Source organism: Panthera pardus, unplaced genomic scaffold (genome assembly GCF_024362965.1).
Source record: "Panthera pardus isolate Hobbes unplaced genomic scaffold, ASM2436296v1 HiC_scaffold_16, whole genome shotgun sequence".
Lineage (NCBI taxonomy): Eukaryota > Metazoa > Chordata > Mammalia > Carnivora > Felidae > Panthera > Panthera pardus.
In genome coordinates, this window is record NW_026526721.1 from 22,751,323 (window position 1) to 22,772,337 (window position 21,015).

The 21,015-nt window shown below is 34.4% G+C and overlaps 1 protein-coding gene across 3 annotated transcripts in view; it reads right to left on the reverse strand.

The window, feature by feature from the left end:
* The window catches only part of NCAM2 (neural cell adhesion molecule 2), a 518,606-nt gene that overhangs the window by 225,087 nt on the left and 272,504 nt on the right, over positions 1–21,015 (reverse strand). For all 3 annotated transcript variants that reach the window (XM_053903178.1, XM_019467773.2, XM_053903179.1), the window contains exon 2: positions 2,055–2,129. In XM_053903178.1, coding sequence (XP_053759153.1) covers positions 2,055–2,129 — 75 coding nt within the window. The remainder of the gene's footprint in view (positions 1–2,054; positions 2,130–21,015) is intronic.

The following is a 21,015-nucleotide window of genomic DNA, read 5'->3' on the forward strand; positions in this document are numbered from 1 at the left end:
CTACTGGATATACTAATAAATAACATCACAATTTTTATTTTCTTAAAAATGTGGAGTACAAATTCATTTGCTAATTATGACATAATCTTATTTAGCTCTCTGAAGGTCTGACTCCCTTCTAGTGTAAATTTAAGACATTTATTTTACTGGATTTAGATGTCTATGTTCTAGTGTCAGGAAACTTTAGAGTCATGTCAACTTAGTCAACATTGTAATAAAATATATTATATATATATTTTTTGTAAATATATATATAATATATATTATATATGTTATATATATATTTTGTAAATATATATAATATATAATATATATTATATATATATATTTGCAAACCGGAATATATATATGTATATATATATATATACATATATATATATATGGAAGGGTTGCAAGGTTTTCTAGCATCTTTATTTTTAGATTCTTGTTTCACTATTGTGTATTTAACATATATAAGACTGCTTCCACAATAACAATATGGCTCTTGGTTATACATCTTTGTATAAAAGGAAAAAAGATGTTTAATTATTTTGCCTTATTTTAAGAGCAAAACGTAGTACCATTGAATGATGTTAATTCATTCTTTTAAATTATTCCTTACTTTGACCTTATGTAATACCTACAGATGTAATAACATTATGTAGTGCATAACATATATATATAACATAAATAACATATATTATATATATGTTATATATAATGAATCTAAGAAAATAATACAATGTCATTTTCAAACTTAATTTTTAGACTATTTAATTATTCTGTGAATATGTTACACAATTGAGCTATGTATGTGCATCTGTGCATTTGTGTATATAAAATATGGATAAGATTTAAAAACAATGATCTTTACTCTTATTCCAAAGCTCTGCTGACATGATAAGTGATATTGAACCAATATCTCACTTGCTGTCTTCCTTTCTACTTGTCAATATGCAAAAATATGTATCAACAGACCTATCAATTTAGTTAGACCTAATTTAGGAAGGCAAAATATGAAGAATCATGCCCTCCTAGTTTTTCATAAGATGTGATATTATATATACATACTCTAATGTAATATATATTATAATGTATTATATATGATTTATAAATATGTTATAACTTTCTATCTTTTTTGAGAGAGAGAGGAGAGAGAGAAGAGCACAAATGGGGTAGGAGCAGAGGGAGCGGGGGAGAGAGAGAGAGAATTTTAAACAGGCTTCATGCTCAGCACAGAGCCCAACACTGGGCTCTGTCCTGTGAACTGTGAGATCATGACCTGAGCTGAAATCAAGAGTCAGCCGCTTAACCAACTCAGCCACCCCAGCCACCGTATGTGAATATTTTTCATAACTTTACGTATGAAGGCTTATATGCATAAAAATGAATTTGATGAATATAAATAGAAGTACAATGTGTGCATTTGTGACTTCTACAGTACGCTAAATTAGAATTTGTCACTTAAGTATTTAAATGTCTTCTGAAAAAATTCTGCATGTGCATGATTAAACTAAATGAGGTCCATATAATTTCCCACAGGTATTATGATATATGATACTTTTGATTAATAGTTATAAAATTCTTGCCAAAGTTTTGCTGATTAAATATCTTTTTTTTAATTCACTTTTCATAAGGACAGATTTGATTTGCTTTGTCTAAAAGTTTTCATTCAGGTATAGCTATAATGCAGTGTGCCATATCTAATTTATTCATTGCATATTTATAAAGGTAATTCAGTTATAATATTTATATTCATCCTAATATTATTATTTATACAGGAATAACATTTGAATTTATTTAAGTTATTGTGGATACATTTTATTTGATAAGTTATTTTCAAAATAAGTGAGCTAGTTTGATGGTCAAAATTAATAATTTGAAATTAACAGAAATAAACTCCATAGTTTTTAATATGTAAAATATGGCTAACACCTTCCATCATCAGAAGCCCAGTGGTATTATAAGATTTTATTTTTGGAGAATTATTTTTCACTATTTAAATTTTGCCAATGTATAATATTAATTAAAGCCAAAACAAGTAATCATCTTAAAATATTTGTACACATACATACCTGTACATGTGAAGAATTTAGATTCACCCACGCTAAGCTCTACTTTGCTAAGTGAAATTGTCACTTGAAGAAGAGCTGAAAAAAAAATTTAAATAATAATTAAGCATGGTTTTAAACATAAATTCTAAGATTTTATCACATGATCTATAAACTACATGATCCAAACAGAAACTATTTTCCTGTAAATTTTTATTACCTGTAAAAAGAAATGGAACTTTTATAAAATACAATCTAATTATAAAAATCAAACAACATTATGTCTGTTACATTAGTATAAAATTTACAACTAGACCAAATACAGGACTTAATTAACCTAACATGTTGAAATTTATTTCCCAAGTAAATGAATAAATTCATACTCACTTCCATATTTACATTCTTGGCCATATACGTGCTACCACATGGGGCAAAAACTACAGAAAATTCTTGCCCAATATTTGGAATCTTATTTGAAATCCTATACTGTCATTGTAACAATAGAAATATAAATTAACTACATTTTGGCTACCTACTAAATTATTTCCATGAAAGAAGGAAAAATATTGCATAAGAAACATGAATAAACACTATTTTCACAAGATAAATAAATTAAGTGAAGGAACCAGGACAATGGCAATAAAATAGAGGAGCTGTTTAATAAGTTTATTGTCAAATTTGAAAATAAAATAGCTGAATACTCTAACATGTTAGAAGATAATTAGAATTATAGTTTAATACAAATTGAAAGACGTGTTTCTAATAATATGGTAGACAAGATAATGTAACTACATCCCAAACCCATTCCACCATCTCTTACTTCCCGACACGCATTATCTGAGTTTTCAGTAAAGTAATGGAGTCTCAAGGGGAAAAAAAAATGAAGAAAAAAAAAATCTAAAAGCCAGAGTATAAAGTGCTACTGACAATCTGTGGATGGTAGTAACCAAAAGGTGCACAGATAGTACAAACATAGGATCAAAACTTGTCTATAAAAGGGGATGCTATAGAACACCAGATAACACTGGACCAGAATAAAATTCACCCTTAGGAACGAGAAGGGGATACAATAAATCAGCCCACTAGCAGAAAGGCAGTGATAAAGAGAGTTAAGTTGTTTTATTGTTTGGTTGGTTGGTTGGTTGGTTGGTTGGTTGGTTGTTTTAAATAGGCTCCAGGCCTAGCATGTGGAACTTGAACTCAACCTAGAGATCAAGACCTGAGCTGAGATCAAGAGTCCGACGCTTAGACTGAGCCACACAGGCGCTTCCACATGGCCTAAGATTTTTGTAAATGAAGTTCTTCTTAACCTAAACTCATATTCTAACATTATAAAAACCATGGTCAAATAAGGCATTATGAGCAAGAGTCAATTAAAACATCCAAAAGGAGAAACAGACCCTCGAAATTTCAAAAAATGGAATTAGGCTAAAAGTGTAACTTAACTATGTTGAAAACAACTAGAGAAATGAAATGTAGAATCAAAAACATAAGAAAAGAAGAAAGTATTTATCAAGAAAGACTTGTGGTACATGTTTAAGCTCTTTAAAATATGTTTCCTTGTACTCTTCACCATCGAGGGATAAATTCCCTTTTTTTCAGGACACCTTTCTGGGAACCAGGCTGGCTTACATGGCTTTCTTCTCTCCTCTCGGTCTTGGGTCCAGTTTCTTTTTATAATTCCTTATTCTCAAAGAGTGCTTGGTACATATAGGGGCTCAATGAGTGTTCAAGTAATTCTAACATTTCAGGGAGAATAGATTAAGAAAAGCACAGAAGTTAGAAAGAATAGGAAGAAAACTAGTAGAACCAAGGGACAAGAGAATATCTAAAAATATAAACAAGGCCAATTCCAATGAGAATTCACAGAGGGGGACTTCTCCTTCTGAAGAATAACTAATCCTCTTGGTGCATTTAGTTTAAGTGTAATGGGCTCAGAGGCAAATTGCAAAAGTTAAGTACATTGAGATTGCCCATATAGTAAGTAAACTTGAATCTGAAGAGATGGCTGGGGCTTTGGGGATCCACAATTCTGGGCATGTGGTCAGGGGTTTTATAAATTGGGGAAGATCTGAGCATACGTACAGATAGAAAGGAAGGAGGCAGAAAAGACGGATGGCTGAAAATAAAAAGGGAATTGCCATTCTGTTCCACTTTTTTTTTTCCTCCCTCTTCTTTGTCCTTTAAGATATTTATCCTATTTCCTTTTCTCTTTGGATCTTTAGTGTGCGCTGTTCTAAAATTTAATCCTATGATTTCCAAACTTCAGCTAGAATCCAGTTGGATAGCGTATTTTAATTTCAAATTTTCTATGTGCAAACTGAACCCATTCCCCTTCCACCAAAAATGCCTACTGTTCATATTCCATTTTTGGTCATTATCAATGAATTTTTAAGTCTTAGAGATATAGCCTCTGAAATATCATTTGTATGCATTCTTATTTATTTCCAACACTTTTCCCCTAATACATGGACTCATTAATTTTAATGTGAGATGTTTATTTTAATCCAAGAGAGTGATATATCAGATTCTATATTTCTTTTTCTGACTTGTACCTCTTCAAGCTTTCTTTCCACGAAGTATTTCTCAGGGTGCTGCATGCATAAGTTTATAAAACTGTTTAATTTCACCTGCTTGTTTCAAAAGTCCTCAGAGTGGATTTGCTTAATCCAATTAGTTCATTATTATACAAATTTTAATTGAAGGAAAACCTACCTTTCCAAGTTTATTTCCAATTACTCTTTCCTAATGTTCTGCAGCTAGAGACAATCATTATTAGTTCTCCCTGCCCTTTCTCCACGGACTCAATTTCCTGCAACTGTGTACTCGCTCAAACTATTTCCTCTGCCTTTCTCTCCCTTTCTCACATGTCCACATAGCTGGCTACATTCTATCTTCAAAGCAAAACTAATATACCAATAACTTTACACATCTTCTTTGATAGCCTCCTCTATGGTATCACCAAATAAATACCTTTGGTCAGTAGGCATTTTTACTAAACAAATGAAACCTACATGATTGCTAATTAAATTCTCTACCTTATTTAAATGTAAATTTCTAAAGGCAGAGGCTTATCAACCTCACTTCTGTGTCTCTTAAACTGATAAAATATGAATACATGGCAGAATAATGGATAAAAACCAAGGGCTTCTTGTACAGTAGGTACAGAACACTGACAATATTGACAATATAAAATTTTAGAATGACTTCATTGCCTTAAATTGAATTTAAAGATATCAGACAGTTTGAGAAATGTCTGCCAATTATTATTTAAATAATTCCCTTCACTTGTCTTTGTAGTAAATTTGCTTTTCAGAGGAAAAGTTTATAGAAAAGACAAAACTTGAAGGATGTAAGCACTTTAAATGTCAAATACAGTTCTGGATAATTTTATACTGATTTGCTAATGGGTATAATAAATAATAACCTATTCATTGTAATAAAATGAAATTGAGCCTGAAATTAATTAGTTAATTTATATTAAAATACGTGGTTAATTTTTCATTCAGTAAAAACTATCAATTCGCCCATTAATCAAGACCATATTTTTCACAGACATTTTGGTGACTAGACAAATCGTTATATTTCAGGTATTAAAGTATATGAAGAAAATACATAATTCTCTAGTTTAAAACATTTCCCAAAGGCTGGATTTGCTCTAATTGACCTCTACAGATACATTAAAACACGTGCATATTAGGAAAAACCTGGAGAACTAAAATTTAAGGTCATCTCTTATTCGTGGCTCTAGTGATTTAACATCCAGAGTTTCTTGTAATCATTCTTGACCCATAGCCACCTACAATGGTTTCATTTTGGAGCCAAATGTCAGAAGAAAATTAAAGTTTTGTAGTGTCAAAAGTTGTGTTCAGAGAAAACTGGACAGGGCTGACATATTTAATACCTACCTAGTTAATCTCTCTTTCATTTTTGTTGTCTCAAGGTACACACCAAAAAATTAATGTGTATCATAATGAGACTTTTAGTTCATTTAGAAAAAAATATTAAGCATTTCTAATTAAAATTTCTATTTAGGAATGGAATTTGAAAATAAAATGGCATTCACCGATGTTGAAAAATCTGATTTTTATGTTTTACTTTTTTTGTGTATTTTGAATAGACATAGTAATGTTAAATAAAACTGTAAAGGGTATAATATTTCATAGATTAAATTCATGTAAGGACCATTACTGATTAAATATTGGCATTCCCTATAAATTAATCAATAAATCATCTTTTTTATTAAAATTGGGGTTGAATAGTAAAAAAAAAAAAAAAAAAAAATGCCAGTATCTTCACAATAGATTCTCAAAGTAAGGAAAAGCTTTAACCCACATATGAAAGAGTGGAGCCATGATAAATCTATGTCTTCTGAGAACTATTCTCAAAGAAATGCATGTAATATCAACCTTAAAAGTAGAGTTAGGTAAATTAAAAACTGTCTACAAAAATCAGTATTTATTAACTACATGCATTTTGCAAATCACTCTTTTAAATGCAATGATATACAAAAATAATAAACCATAGTTCAAACATCAAGGGAATTACAATTTATTTTGAAAAACTACCACTACATAAAATGATAAATGATAAAACAAGATGACCTGCATCAATTATGGCCATAGTGAGATTCATAACCAAGAAGGCTACAGAGAGGGCAATAAAACAAAAAAAAACAAAACAAAACAAAAAAAAAAACAAAGAGATGTGATAAATATTATAATAAACAGAAAGAAGATAGACATTCCATATAAGGAATATATAATGATGGTGGATATTGTAGGTTAGGCAAAGTGTTCAAGGAACATTCAGAGAATAGCTAGTAAATCAATGTAAAGTAAGTTGTCTTCGTGTATAATATGGGTAATATATTACCATTGGAGAAACAGTTTTGAAAAGACATTGGAGGATCTCAAAAGCCATGATAAATGTCAAGCCTCAAATTTTTCTACATTAATTATTTATAAATAGATACTGACATGATAAAATTGGCATTTAGTAAAGGTTAGAAAGAAGACAAGATAACTGACAAATTGAATTAAGCGGACAAACACCTTGGGGCATGTTACGCTGAGTATCTGGGTTTGCTGGTGACAAAGAATATGGAAATATAGGAGTGGAGGTTACAACAAAGATCAAAATAGAAGTTATATCTGTAATCAATGAGACCATTGGCAAAAAAGGGAAAAAGTCAAAGGTGTTAAGACCTTTCTACTTCAATGAAGCAAGGGTCACCAATGTGAAAAAGAATTATCAGGAGAAGCTAACGGAGGAAATATATAGAGCTAGAATTTATTTCCTAAATGACAATTATTTCTCAAAATAGAACATAGGCAACATTTTAACGAAGATAACTGCTATCATAGCAAAGCTTAAATTAATATTTATAATTTAAGCACGCACATCAAATAGTAGATATTCAAAAGAGCTTTTCTTAATTTAGAGGAATATAAATATAATGAAGTCATTGGCATTTCTAAGTTCCATGAGGGGCCCCAGAGCCTGTTGCAATTTAATACAACATTTAACAATGGCATTTAAAATGGCCAGTTTATCCCCTGCAGAGGAGTAAAAACTGACAACTTAATCAGTCTACTCCATGCCTGACACAAAGCAAAGCTGGATCCACTTAAAATTCAACAGACATGCAGAGAGAACTTACGGCACTGATTTATCTTGGTACAATGACTTGTAACATTTTTCAAGCAAGCACTTTTATACCTTGGCCTCCACATCAAGGAACTTGGGAGAATTAAGGCACTTACCAAATAATCATAGAAACTCTCAAGGAGTCACTTATTGAAAGTTCTTACAAACTGTTAATTATACCAAATGAGTATGATTATTTTCAATTTTTCATTGAAAACATTTTAAAACTATATCTGCTTTAAGAGAATTATGTATATAGTTTACTTATTCACTTTTTTATTATTGAATATCTATATCACTACATGACAACAGTCTAAGTGGTTTATTAGATTTTTAAAATGTTCAAGAAAATTCAGAACCTTTGAAGCATTTAAGAAAGAAATACTCTGTCATCAAACACTTTAGGAAATTTGATGGCTATGAATGTTTTATGAAAACTACTTTTATTTACTTTATTTCTATGTATTTATTTATGTATTTATTTGTTTATGTATTTATTTATTTTAAAGGGAGAGAGAGCGCTAGCAGGGAAGAGGGGCAGAGAGGGAGTGAGAGAGAGTGAGAAAGAGAGAGAGAATCTCAAGCAGGCTGGGTGTCGACACAGGGCTCGATTCCACAATCCAGGGATCATGACCTGAGCTGAAATCAAGAGTTGGATGCTCAACAGACTGAACCACCCAGGCTCCCCTATAAAAACTATTTTTAAGTAAATTTTTTCATCTAAGTTTACCAAGATGAAGTTAAGCTTTTTAGCATAATTCCTCTCCAACTCTGTGATATATTTTAATTTAATTTTCCTATCCTAAGTTAGGAAAATAAATTTTGCAGTTGCTAGATCACCTGGGGCCTTTTAAAAGCAACTGGTCTACCTCCTTAATGCTTCTGTTTCAATTGGCCCCTTCCTGCCAAGCTATAGACACTGTTTAATCACTTACATCCTAATAATAATAATAATAATAATAATAATAATAAATAATAATAATAATAAATAAAACAAACAAAAAAGAAAACAAAACAAAATAAGCAAATAAGATAAAATGGGAAATCACCCTTTCCTTGCCTTTTTCTCAAATTACTATGGTATATCCTACTTGTCTTATCACATTATTGAAGAAAGAAAGAAAGAAAGAAAGAAAGAAAGAAAGAAAGAAAGAAAGAAAGAAAGAAAAGAAAAGGAAAGAAAAAAGAAAGGAGAAAGGAAACAAGAAAGAAAGAAAGAAAGAAAGAAAGAAAGAAAGAAAGAAAGAAAGAAAGAAAGAAAGAAAAACTCTTGATGTCCCCAATCATTCTTTATCCTATGCCTATTTACTTCTGTCCTCCTCATTCACTTAATAAGTTTGCCATTCCTAAGGTCAATCACACCATCTAATTTTCAAATCCAATAACAATTTTCAGCTTTTAAAAGTTTTGACTTAATGAAGGATGAGACACTGCTGTTTAATTTAACTGTCCAATTCCTTGATTCCTACATATTTATTCTCTGCTCACTTTTCTGTTGCCTCCTATTTCAGTCTTTTTGAATACATCGATTCTTCTTATAGCCTTAAATCTTTGTATTTCTTAGCAATCTCTTCTTTGTTTTCTTCTCTTGGAGTTTCATATACTTTCTTCTACTCCAAATACATATATGATGTTTATTATGTGCTAGGCAGTGTTTTAACCAGTGTATCTAAAATAACTTACTTAATTCTTAAACAGTCCTATTAAGCAGGAACTATTTTCATTCCTATTTCAGTGGTGAGAAAGTTGAGGCAAAGGATGGTTTCATGAGTTGCTAAAGGTCACTCATGCAATACATAGTGAAGCCAGATTTCAATCAGCAATTCATGCTTGGTCTTTTTGATCTTAAGTACTTCACTATGTCCTTCACACATATTCTAAAAATGTCCACTATAATCTGGCTCCATTGTAAACACTCAAAACTCAGCTTCCATTTGCACACCATCCCCTCTTCTATATGTTAATTATACACAGAATTCGTGTGTATCTCCCTATCATCATTTTTGAGACCCAGAAATATATTTGCTAATACCTACTACACTTATTTACTTAAAAAACTTTTATATTTTTCAAAATCATCACAAAACTCAAGATCATTCTCTTCCTGTCATAACCCATTCATTATTCTCTATCTTAAGTTATGCTATTATTATCTATTAAATCTAGTTTGCCAAATAAACTAGAAATATCCAAGATTATTTCACCCTCTTCTCTCATAAATATAAAACTCATAAAATGCAACTCACTCTTCATTTGGATGTCTCTCAAATCTGCTTCCATTTTGCATCCTCACTGACTTAGTTTGGTCCAGAAGAAAGTCCATAATAAATATATGTGCATACTACTAGGTATTTACTCAAAAAATACAAAACTACTAATTCAAAGGGATACATGCACTCCAGTGTCTACAGCAGCATTATCTCCAACAGCCAAATTATGGAAAAAGCCCAAGTGTCCACTGACCGATGAATGGATAAAGAAGATGTGGTGTAGAGTGAAATCTTGGGGTGCCTGGGTGGCTCAGTCGGTTAAGCTTCCAACTCTTGATTTCAACTCAGGTCATGATCTCATGGTTCCTGAGATCGGGTTCCCCATGGGGCTCTGCACTGGCAGCACTCCATGACAGCATGGATCCCACTTGGGATCCTCTCTCTCTGCCCCTATTCCCCCCTCAAAATAAACAATAAAAATAAGAATGAAATCTTGCTAATTGCAATGTTATGGATGGAGGTAGAGAGTATTATGCTGAGCAAAATAAATCAGTCAGAGAAAGATAAATACCATATTATTTCACTCATATGTGGAACTTAAGAAACAAAGCAAATTAGAAAAGGGGAAAAAAAAGAGAAAGTCAAACCAAGAAATAGGCTTTTAACTACAGGGAAGAAACTGATGGTTACCAGAGGGGAAGTGGGTAGCATGATGGGTAAAATAGGTGATGGGGATGAAGGATATCACTTGTGATGAGCACCAAGCGCTGTATGTAACTGTTGAATCACTATATTGTACACCTGAAACTAATATTATGTCGTGTGTTAACTAACCAGAATTTAAATAAAAACTTGAAAAAATGTGTGCAGAAACAAAGTGATATGATGGGAAATGAAACAAAAACAAATGAAAATTTCTTATTAATATTTATCCATGGATGTTTCTGCTGGTTGCACTGAATAAAAAGCAATTTTAAGTGTTCTTTTATTCTCTATAGATTATTCTATTTTTGAGAATCTATATCTTGCTAAATTTATGAAAATTTGCATAAATTAAATTAATGACATATTAATTTGAGTAAAATTTGCATAAATTAAATTAATGACATATTTAACTTGAGTAAAAGGTATTGATACCATGGATTATTCAGTGATTATGTTTGTGGGGTGTGTGTGTGTGTGTGTGTGTGTTTCAATCTACACATGAATTTTACATGTGAATATAAATGTATAAAAATGTCATTCCAGTGACTGGTACTCAAAAAGTAACTGGTACTCAAAAAGTACTCAAAAAGAGAATGTGTGAAGAAAAAGAAAGGGCAAATAAGGATAAAAAGAAAGAACTACAAGTGAAAGGGAAAACATTTGTAAGGAAATGTCACGAAATGATGAACTTGGGAAGACCATAGTGGTGAGGCAATGTATTTGATGATCATTACACTCTCATATGTCACTGAACCACAACACTGAGCAAAAATCAATCACTTATGTTTTGAGATTCTCCCACACGTCAAGCATTTAAAAACCTGGACTTACCAAGAAATTAAACTGAATAAATCATACCAAAGAAGAAATGTTTGTGAAATGAAGTTCATGCTGATTCAAATATATTTTTTTGTTTTGAAAACAAAATTATTTTTTTCCTAAAATACATTGTTTGAAATGAAATAACATGCAACAAGGTTAGAAGGAGATATAGAAGTTGAAACTCCAAATTTAAATAAACTTCATCACATAGCATACTCAGCAAAATAGTTTATAAACAAAAGTAAAATAATTGTTACTTTAATACTTACAAAACAGGAAGCAATGAGACCATCTGTCCCATATTTTAAGATAAACCCTTTTTCTTAAATCACTTAATGTAAATAAAAGTAAAAAATACCCTTTCATGCCAATTAGTCTGGAAAATGTCATTTGAGTGATGAATGAAAAAATCTGTGCTTACGTAATAGGTAGTCCTGGAGTCCATTACCAGACCAAGCACAGCTCACTCATCACTTATTTTGAGTGTGACATTTAATTAAAACTAAAATATCGTGAAGTGGCTGCTAAGTCCAAGTTCTACATCTAATCCAAGTTTATTTCAACAGACACCACTTAGACATGTAACTTATTAGCTTCCTTGATGAAACCAGCATAGAACATTGTGTGAAATTTTGAATCACTCCTAATACCATGCAGTAATAAATTAAATTAAGGAAGAGTGTTTGCACTGGGCCTAATTCCTAAGTGTCTGGATGCCTGTGTAAGTGCTTTGTCTACTCCCAAGTGTGTGGACTTTCTCTCCAGATTAAGGTTAGCCTAAACCTTATTCATAAGCTTGACAAATCAGACATCACACATGTGTCACAACACAGCTACGCCAGAATGTTTGACCTTGCTTCTTTTCCTGAGTTGTTTTTCAGGACTGGCCATTCAACACTTCAGTGCTTATCAGCATATCTTGATATACATTGTCAGAAAATGTGAAACCTGTTAGGATGTTGCAAATTCTACTATGAAACAGTGCAGAAAAAAAAGCAAGAACACGTCCTTCTTAGCTTTAGGGACAAAAATATTTTCAATTAGAAGTACTACAATAAGGGACCAATGAAAGATGTCCTTAATGTAAGAGTATCCTAATTTCTTTTGGTTGGTACAAATCATAAAATTACTATAACATGAGTAGAGTATGTCATAGGGTCCACAATATTTCCATAGGAATGTACTCTTTTAAGATAAACAACTTTGAAAGAACATTATAAGTCATGAATCATAATATTTTTAAAGGTTTTCCGGGGCGCCTGGGTGGCTCAGTCGGTTGAGCATCTGACTTCAGCTCAGGTCATGGTCTCATGGTTGTGAGTTCGAGCCCCGTGTTGGGCTCTGTGCTGACAGCTTACAGCCTGGAGCCTGCTTTGGATTCTGTGTCTCCCTCTCTCTCTGCCCCTCCCCCACTCATGCTCTGTTTCTCTCTGTCTCAGAAAGAAACATTAAAAAAAATTTAAAAAAAATAAAGGTTTTCAATAGCATGGCGTAACAATGACTACTAGAATAAAAATGACATTTACAATTCAAAGATATATGGAATTATTTACTCATTAATTGAGTGACTCACTCAACAACCATGTATGGAATCACTGAGTAGATTCAACTGAGCACATAATTAAAGTTCATATAACCACAAGAAAAATATTTCACTAAGACGAAAGTTTATACTTTCATAAAATCAACAATTTAAATGTTAAAGATATCAACAGCAGTTCTGTTTTTTAGGCCCCCAAATCAATAATAACTTTAATTTTGACAAGGGATGTGTATATGTAATACTAAGATTAAGTATTACAAAAGGCAAGCATATTTTGCAAATCATTTATTTAAATGTGTTCATAGAGACATGGAAGGAAAGCCAGAGAAATTTAAAAAACAGCAAATTAGTTTGGATGGTTAAATACAGAGAAAACTTTGTGTTCTTTTTTAAACCCTTTTTAACATATATTTATTTATTTTGAGAGAGAAAGAGAGCGAGAAAGAGGCAGAGAGAGAGGGAGAGAATCCCAAGCAGGCTCCGCACTGTCAACACAGAGCTTGATGCAGGGCTCGAATTCAGGAGCCATTAGATCATGATCTGAGCCATAATCAAGAGTCAGATACTTAACTGACTGAGCCGCCCAGATATCCCAAGAAACATGTTTTTTGTTTTTTTTTCTGAAAGTATTTTAAGCATCTCAGTCTTAGATTATTATAGCCTGAAGGTACCTATGGGATCCCTAATGTAGTGATTGCAGTTTACAGATGAGGAAAGGGGTCCAGAAGGTTTATCTGTTTAGCAAGTCCCCAGCATAAAGCAGAAGTGGATCTGTGCTTAAACTACTTATCCCTGGCCTGAACTAACGTTAGATCTCCAAAATACTTGGTGCTATTTCGTTGGAAACTTAGTGAAAGAGCAGTCTGCTTCCCTCCTCAGAAGGGAGGAAAAATTGACTTGGGGGCAATCCTTTCCAGATGGAAGAGAACAGATAGCCTACCCCCTCTCCCAGGGAGCTGAGTGAATCAGAAAAGAGACGTAAAACTTGGAGTTGCCAGGACTCATTCTTCCATGGCGTGGCTTCCTAGTTTGGGCTAACATAACAGAATGAGAGGTTTTCCACTGGTTGAGAGGAAGGCTGAAATCAGAGAAAATGGAGCTCACAATTCTGTGTGGCTCTATGTGTGAACAGGCTCTAGGTGTGAACAGCAAGTCCATAAATGGTGACTGTCTAACAGCCTGAGGCAACCAAGAAAAACTCAGTGTGACTCAATCAGTAAAGAGAATAAGAGTTAGTATTGTTATGTTGTTCTTGACTCCTGTGTGGTGTGGGACGATGTCCCCAAACCACACAGGAGTCTCATATAGCAGAAAGTGGCATCAGTCATTAGGCTTGCTGTGGGGGTCCCCTGGCGAGAGGTAAGTAACTGGCTTTGAGGCCCATACCTGCCAGGAATAGGACAGAAACTGTGGGTGAACCCTGAGAAGTCCTCCTCTCCAACGGTAACTGAAATGGAGCTGAGGCAGCATGAGGGAATCCCTCGTCCCTGACCTACTTCTAAGTACAAACCACATATTCAGCAGCAATTTATCTAAGACACCAGTTCAAGGGTCAGAAACCCTAGCGGAGCTGGAAACAAAACAAAAACCAACATAAAACAAAACAAAAAATAAAAACTGTAGCGGAAGCAAGGACCAGAGTGTGAGCATCTACCTAAGAGCCACTCCCCCCAAGAGCTACAAGTTTTCATAAGAAAGTTTCCCCTCCACATCAGACACACAGATGCTATCTGGGGAAGGTGATAGGAAAGACAGAGTTTGGGGCGCCTGGGTGGCTCAGCCGGTCGAGCGTCCGACTTTGGCTCAGGTCATGATCTCACTGCTCATCAGTGCTAGGCGGACAGCTCAGAGCCTGGAGCTTGCTTTGGATTCTGTGCCTCCCTCTCTCTCTCTGCCTCTCTCTCTCTCAAAAATAAACATTTTTAATGTTTATTAAATTAAAAAAAAGAAAAAAATTAAAAAGAGATTGAGAGTTTACCTGAAAGATACTGAATCAACTGTATAAATGGGAATAAACCAAGATTCTGTCTTTGGTCTGATGTAAAGTGTCTGATACAAGGTAAATACTAAATAAGTGTTAACTGCTCTCACTGTAATCCCTCCTCTTAATTAGCTCTAGAGGTGCTCACAAAGATAAATTTAATACCTTTGTTTGTTTTACGTAAGAGAACTGCTTCATGCATACACAACACTAAGTTAAGACTGCCATTCAAAATTGTATTTATAGTTTTCCTTCCAAATAAACTGAAAAATTATTTATTCAATCCAAATTTAATCAGTATGTATTTGAGCAACATTTGTTCACTTCTGTCTTAGTGCACTCAGGCTGCTATAACAAAATACCCTAAGCTGGGTGGCTTATAAACAACAAACATGCATTTCTCAGTTCTGAAGGTTGGGAGTCCAAGATCGTGGTACTTCAGGAAAAGGCCCTTTCCCAGACCTCAGACCATGGGAAGACACAAAAAGGAGTGTGAAAAGAGAAGGAGAGCTCTTTGGGGTCTCTTTTATAAGGATGCTAATCTCATCAAGAGGGCTCCACCTTCCAAAACCTTATCACCTCCAGAGGTCCCACTTTCTAACATCAATATACTGGGCATTAGGATGCTACCATTGTAGTTCTGGAAGGGCACAAACATTCAGATCAGAGAGCCCTCCATTCAACAATGCTGACTGAAGTACTAAAGATTTCTTCCCCCAGGAAGGATTTTCTTCAACAGTCTGTGGAACTTGTTGACATATGCACAAATAATATAAACATTTCTGGGGCTCATTTCCATGATACCCACTACCCTGGTGAGGGGTAGGAAAAGCAGTGCAAAATTTGAAGTTTTATCCTTTGGAACAACAACAACAAAGAAAAAAAAAAAAAAAGGTCATGACTCAGTCACCATTTACAGAAAATTATGGACTGGATAGTTATGATAAATCTTATTTTAATGTGATAAACACACTTGCAGTAACCAAATTTCTAAATCAATGCTAAGAAAAATTAGAATAGTATCGAAGTGATTAATTTCTGCCAAACTAGTATAGGAATAAATGTAAATACTTAAGTGTGTCATATGTTTCAAGTTCTGTCACATGTAAGTATGACTCCTTCTCCAACCAGACCCCTTGAAAGTTGCTTGATACATCAGAAGTCTCCTCAGACCTTGTCCCATGAAGCCCCTCTTCAACATGTCAGGCCTCCTATTTCTTCCGTTCTCTTTCACCTTACAGAATTAGGTTGTCTTTCTCTCTCTCTCTCTCTCTGTCTCTTTGTGTCTATAGCTCCTTCATCATTGCACTCTTGTTAACTTACCATATTTGAGAGATAATTTTTGGTTTATATGGCCATATCTCTAATTCAAATTTTCTGAGAAAGACAATGCCTTACTCAATTTATTAAATGCCCTGGAACATCACAGGCATCCATTTCCTTTCCTAAATAATAAATGTATACATGAGTTGGATATTTTTTTAAAAATCAGTATGTCAAAAAAATCTGAATTTGCCCAATAAAAATATGCAAATTGATTACTCATTCCCATCCCCAAGAAAGAGAGGGTACTTATTTTACTTGCATTTTTAAAAGATATTCTAGAATCATACCATTTTATTTTATCATCAGGTAATGAAAGAAACAAATCTGAATACATACTATTTGATTGATTGATTGATTGATTTGTTGATTGCAAAGAAACTGGATTATTACTGTATCAGTGAGTTCTATGATAGGTTTCAAAACCAAAATAACACCCCCACCTATTCATTAATCTTTTTCATTCAAACCAACCATATCTCATGCAATTGTGTTAGTACTGGGGATGATAAAGATATTTTATACTTTAATATTTTGTGACCTAGCTTAGAACTTTTTTTTCCCCTACAGTTAATTTATTCATTTTGAGAGAGAAAGAGAGTAAGCAAGGGAGGGGCGAAGAAAGAAAGAGAGAGAGATAGAGAGAGAGAGAGAGAATCCCAAACAAGCTCCCCACTGTCAGTGCAGAGCCCGATGCAGGGCTCGAACTCATGAACTCCAAGATCATGACCTGAGCTGAAATCAAGAATCAGATGCTTAACCAACCAAGCCATCCAGTTGCCCCAAGAACCTTAACAGAAGTAAAGAAAGAGTATATATAGAATACATATACTTACTAGTACATTTTGAACACAAATATTTTAAAATAGAATATTAACAGTAACAACATATCCTATAACTCAAATAACGCTTAACTTTGTCTACTTGTTCAATATTAATTAAATTTATGTGACTGCGTTATAGTTGTTCTTTTAAAAACCTTCTTCAGTTCGTCCCTTTAGAAACAACAAGTCCAAGTGGTCAGGAAATTGATCAGAGCTCAAAACGTACAGCTGGACCTAAGAATAACAGAATGATGCATATATCTACAGATCCCCTCAATCACTGAAAATTTACATAAGTGGGCTGCCCCTCCCCACTATGTATGTATTAGTGTAGCTGGCTCAGAAAAATCAAGTTACCTGTTCTTTCTCTTACATCTCTGGCTCCCAGATTCTTGATTTTATTTGTTGTACCATTTGCTCTGGTAAAAATTTAGAAGACACTGTTAGATTTCTTGAGCTCTTACAGTCTCAGATGACAAGTAACCTGCTCTAATCACAGCCACAAGGATTTCATAGGACATTTTCTCTGGCTTCTAAAGTTCCTGAAGATTTTGTCTCTCATACAGAATGAGGGATAAAATTATGTACAGTTTACCTCACTTTCCACTTAATTGACAAAAGGATTCGCTTGGCTGTCAAGTCTGTGATTACTCTGGTAACCAGTCTTTGTTCCTAACTTGCAGAGAAATTGGTTGTATTCTAACTCAATCCATCATTTAATTTTACAAGGCAAAGTGTTTACAGTTTAATGGCAATCCTAGGCAAGTCGTTTCTTTTTTATCTTGTTTATCTGAAAGACTGGAAGAGTATGAAGTTCACCTCCTACACACAGAAAGCCTATAATAATGACTCGTAGAACTGAATATTCTAAATCCCTGCAGAGTACTGCTCTATATTAGCAGCTTGATTAAAAAGATGAATGATTGTAGGTCCTATGCAGAAAAGCCAAACGAGGACACAAACACAGACATCTTCAAAGATGCTTCTGGTAAAGAACAAAGGACTACTGCTTTTCTAGCATTACTGAGTACACACCATTCAAAGTCAAGACACTCTCTGTAATATTACATGAAGCTGACTTTCAAGATATATAGGGTCTCTTCTGCATGGGGATCACAGGTGTTTCCAATGCACAGAAGTGACTTCTTCTAGTCTCTTCTAGAAGTGACTTCTTCATTAACAGGTTGGTACTTGAATTTCTAGGCTAAGAAGCCATAATATAATTGAAATATATTGTTACTTGTTCTTTAGATTGGACTTGTGTGAAGCTCTGTTTTCTGCAGTTGCAAATAGGATCTACATGATTAGGGGCACCCGGGTGGCTCAGTCGGTTAGGTATCCGACTCTTGATTTCAGCTCAGGTCATATTCTCACAGTTCATGAATTTGAGCCCTGCATCAGGCTCTGAACTGACAGTGAAGAGCCTACTTGGGATTCTCTCTCTCCCCTCTCTCTATCTTTTCCCTTCTCTCTCTCTCTCTCTCTCTGTCCCCCCATCCCACTTGCATGCACATGCACTCTCTCTCAAAATAAATAACAGAAATTTTTTTTAATGTATGTGATTGTATAGGGACTGAATTTTAGGTCATCAACAAGTGGAGGAAAGACTCTATTTTAGTCTCTGAACGTGGGACACACTCCAACAATCAAGGGTATCCAAAAGCTCTTGTGTATGTAGGATGATCTAAGCAGTCATCACTCAACTTTACACAACCCAGGTGAAATAATCAACCTCTATATGCAGGGAAAGGGACTAGTCTGGTCTCCAGTAACATCTATAGTAATCTAATAATTGAAAATACTATTATTTCTGCTCTCATCCTGGTCTGCTCTGCAATGTATTGAAGATATGTGTTCCCCTAAAATTCATATGTTGACCCCAATGTGATGGAAGTATGAAGTGAGGCCTCTGGGAGGTAATCAGATCATGTGAGTGGAGCCCTCATGATGGGATCAGTGGCCTTGTAAAAGGGACTCTACAGAGCTCTTTCACTCTATTTCTGCCATGTGAAGATTCAATAAGAAGTAGGCAGTCTGTAGCCTTGGAGAGGGCCCTCACCAGACTTGACCGTGCTGGCACCCCTGTTCTTAGACTTTCAGCCTCCACAATTGTAAGGAATAAATATTTGTTGCTTAAGCCACCCAGTCTACGGTAATTTGTTATAGCAGCCTGAATTAAGACATATCTGAACCTGTTCTATCCTATCTTACTGAAAATTCATCTTCAAACATTGACTTAGGTGGGGCTACGTACATATATTAAAATGGCAGTTACCTCAGTGCTTACTCATCTGGTGTCAGTCATAACCAGGGACCATATTTGAGGGCTAAATTCTCAATGAAACTATATTCCGGGGAAAATAGCAATTACTGAAAGAGTCTGACACCCTGAAACTCTTAGGCCTAATCACCATAGTCTAGTGTAGGTTGGGCATAGCTCAGCCTATGCCAAAAACCTTGCAACTATTAACAGGGAACTTACTACACGCCAAGTACTATTCTAGGCAGTCAGGTTACATTTGTGAAGAAGACAGACATCCCTACCCTTGTGAAGTTTCCATTCCAGCAGGTGGGAGACAGACTAATATGAGAAATAAGTAGTGCTATGGAAAAACACTAATTATGGAAATAATCTGTGCCATGGGGAGAAAACAAAAACATGGACCATTCTTCAGAATACTTTGATAAAAGTGTTTTAGTCAAATACTTTGAAAGGCACTCTATCACATAAGCTAAAACACCATCAGATGAAGGACAGACTATATAATGCTAGCAGCAAATTACTCCCTCCCGGCCACAATGCCAGGGATGCAGAAGTAAGCAGAGATAGCATAGAGGGTTCATAGCATAGTGAAGCCCTGCTTGATTAAAATGGCCAGCCTTAGATCCTGGAAGGGAAATTCTTTAACAAAGTGAGACACAAAAAGCACTCCAGTCTCTTCAATATATAGGGCATACCTCCAAGGGAAGTCTGGAAGCTACTGATAAGCTCTAGCAGTGGAAAGCCTGATTCTAGTGCCAAGTGCCATGACCAGTCCCAAAAAGCACAGAGAGACATTATGACCCCAAACTTCAAAAGACTTCAGAATACCAACACTCCTGCTCTTTACCCCAAACCTAGACTGGGCAACTGAAGAGGTGAAGCATATTGCATAGTAGAATAGGGTCAATTTCAGTAATTTGCACGATAAGAAGATGATGGGCCAGATGACTGGTTATTGTGAAGTCTTCAAACCCAACCTCTTTTCAAAAGATCTTCCAGAGGTGGGCACATGAGCCAAAGGGTATGCCAACTGATCAACATCACATTTACTCATCATTCACAAACATGGCCCATCTAGCAAATAAAATTTAAGTCACAAATAACAGTTTTGATTACAGGCAATTGGCCAATATTTCTGAGGAAGGGTCATGAATTATTAGGAGCTCAGGTTTTGGCAACACTTGATTAAGAGAACCAGGCCTTTCCACTCAATAGCTACGAAGTGTCCATTGGCTTTCTTGATGTCTCCTAGTTTCAAATTCTTCATCTGCAAAGTGGCAGATGAACACCGCTGAATTCATAGAGTCTTTCTAAGAATTAAAATGAATAATAATAGAACAAGCTTAATGAAGGGTTTGACCCATAGCTAAAGAAAATAAATAAGATAAAAAAACAAAAATAAATTTGGACTATCTTGGTTTTTAAACTCCTGTAGTTCAATCCTTGTTTTGGTATTTGCTTCTGATCAACGCTTTTGGTTTGATTATTCTTAAAATTCTCCCTTTTGATTCTTGGATTTGGCATTCAGAAAAGGTTCCGGGTTTTATAATTCCTCTGTGTTTCAAACTTTCTAGTATCCTCCCTCATATGAGATTTAACATATCTCACTGAGTTCTGATGCCAAAACCTGGGCTCATAATCATGAGCAACCCTGCTTCAGAAATC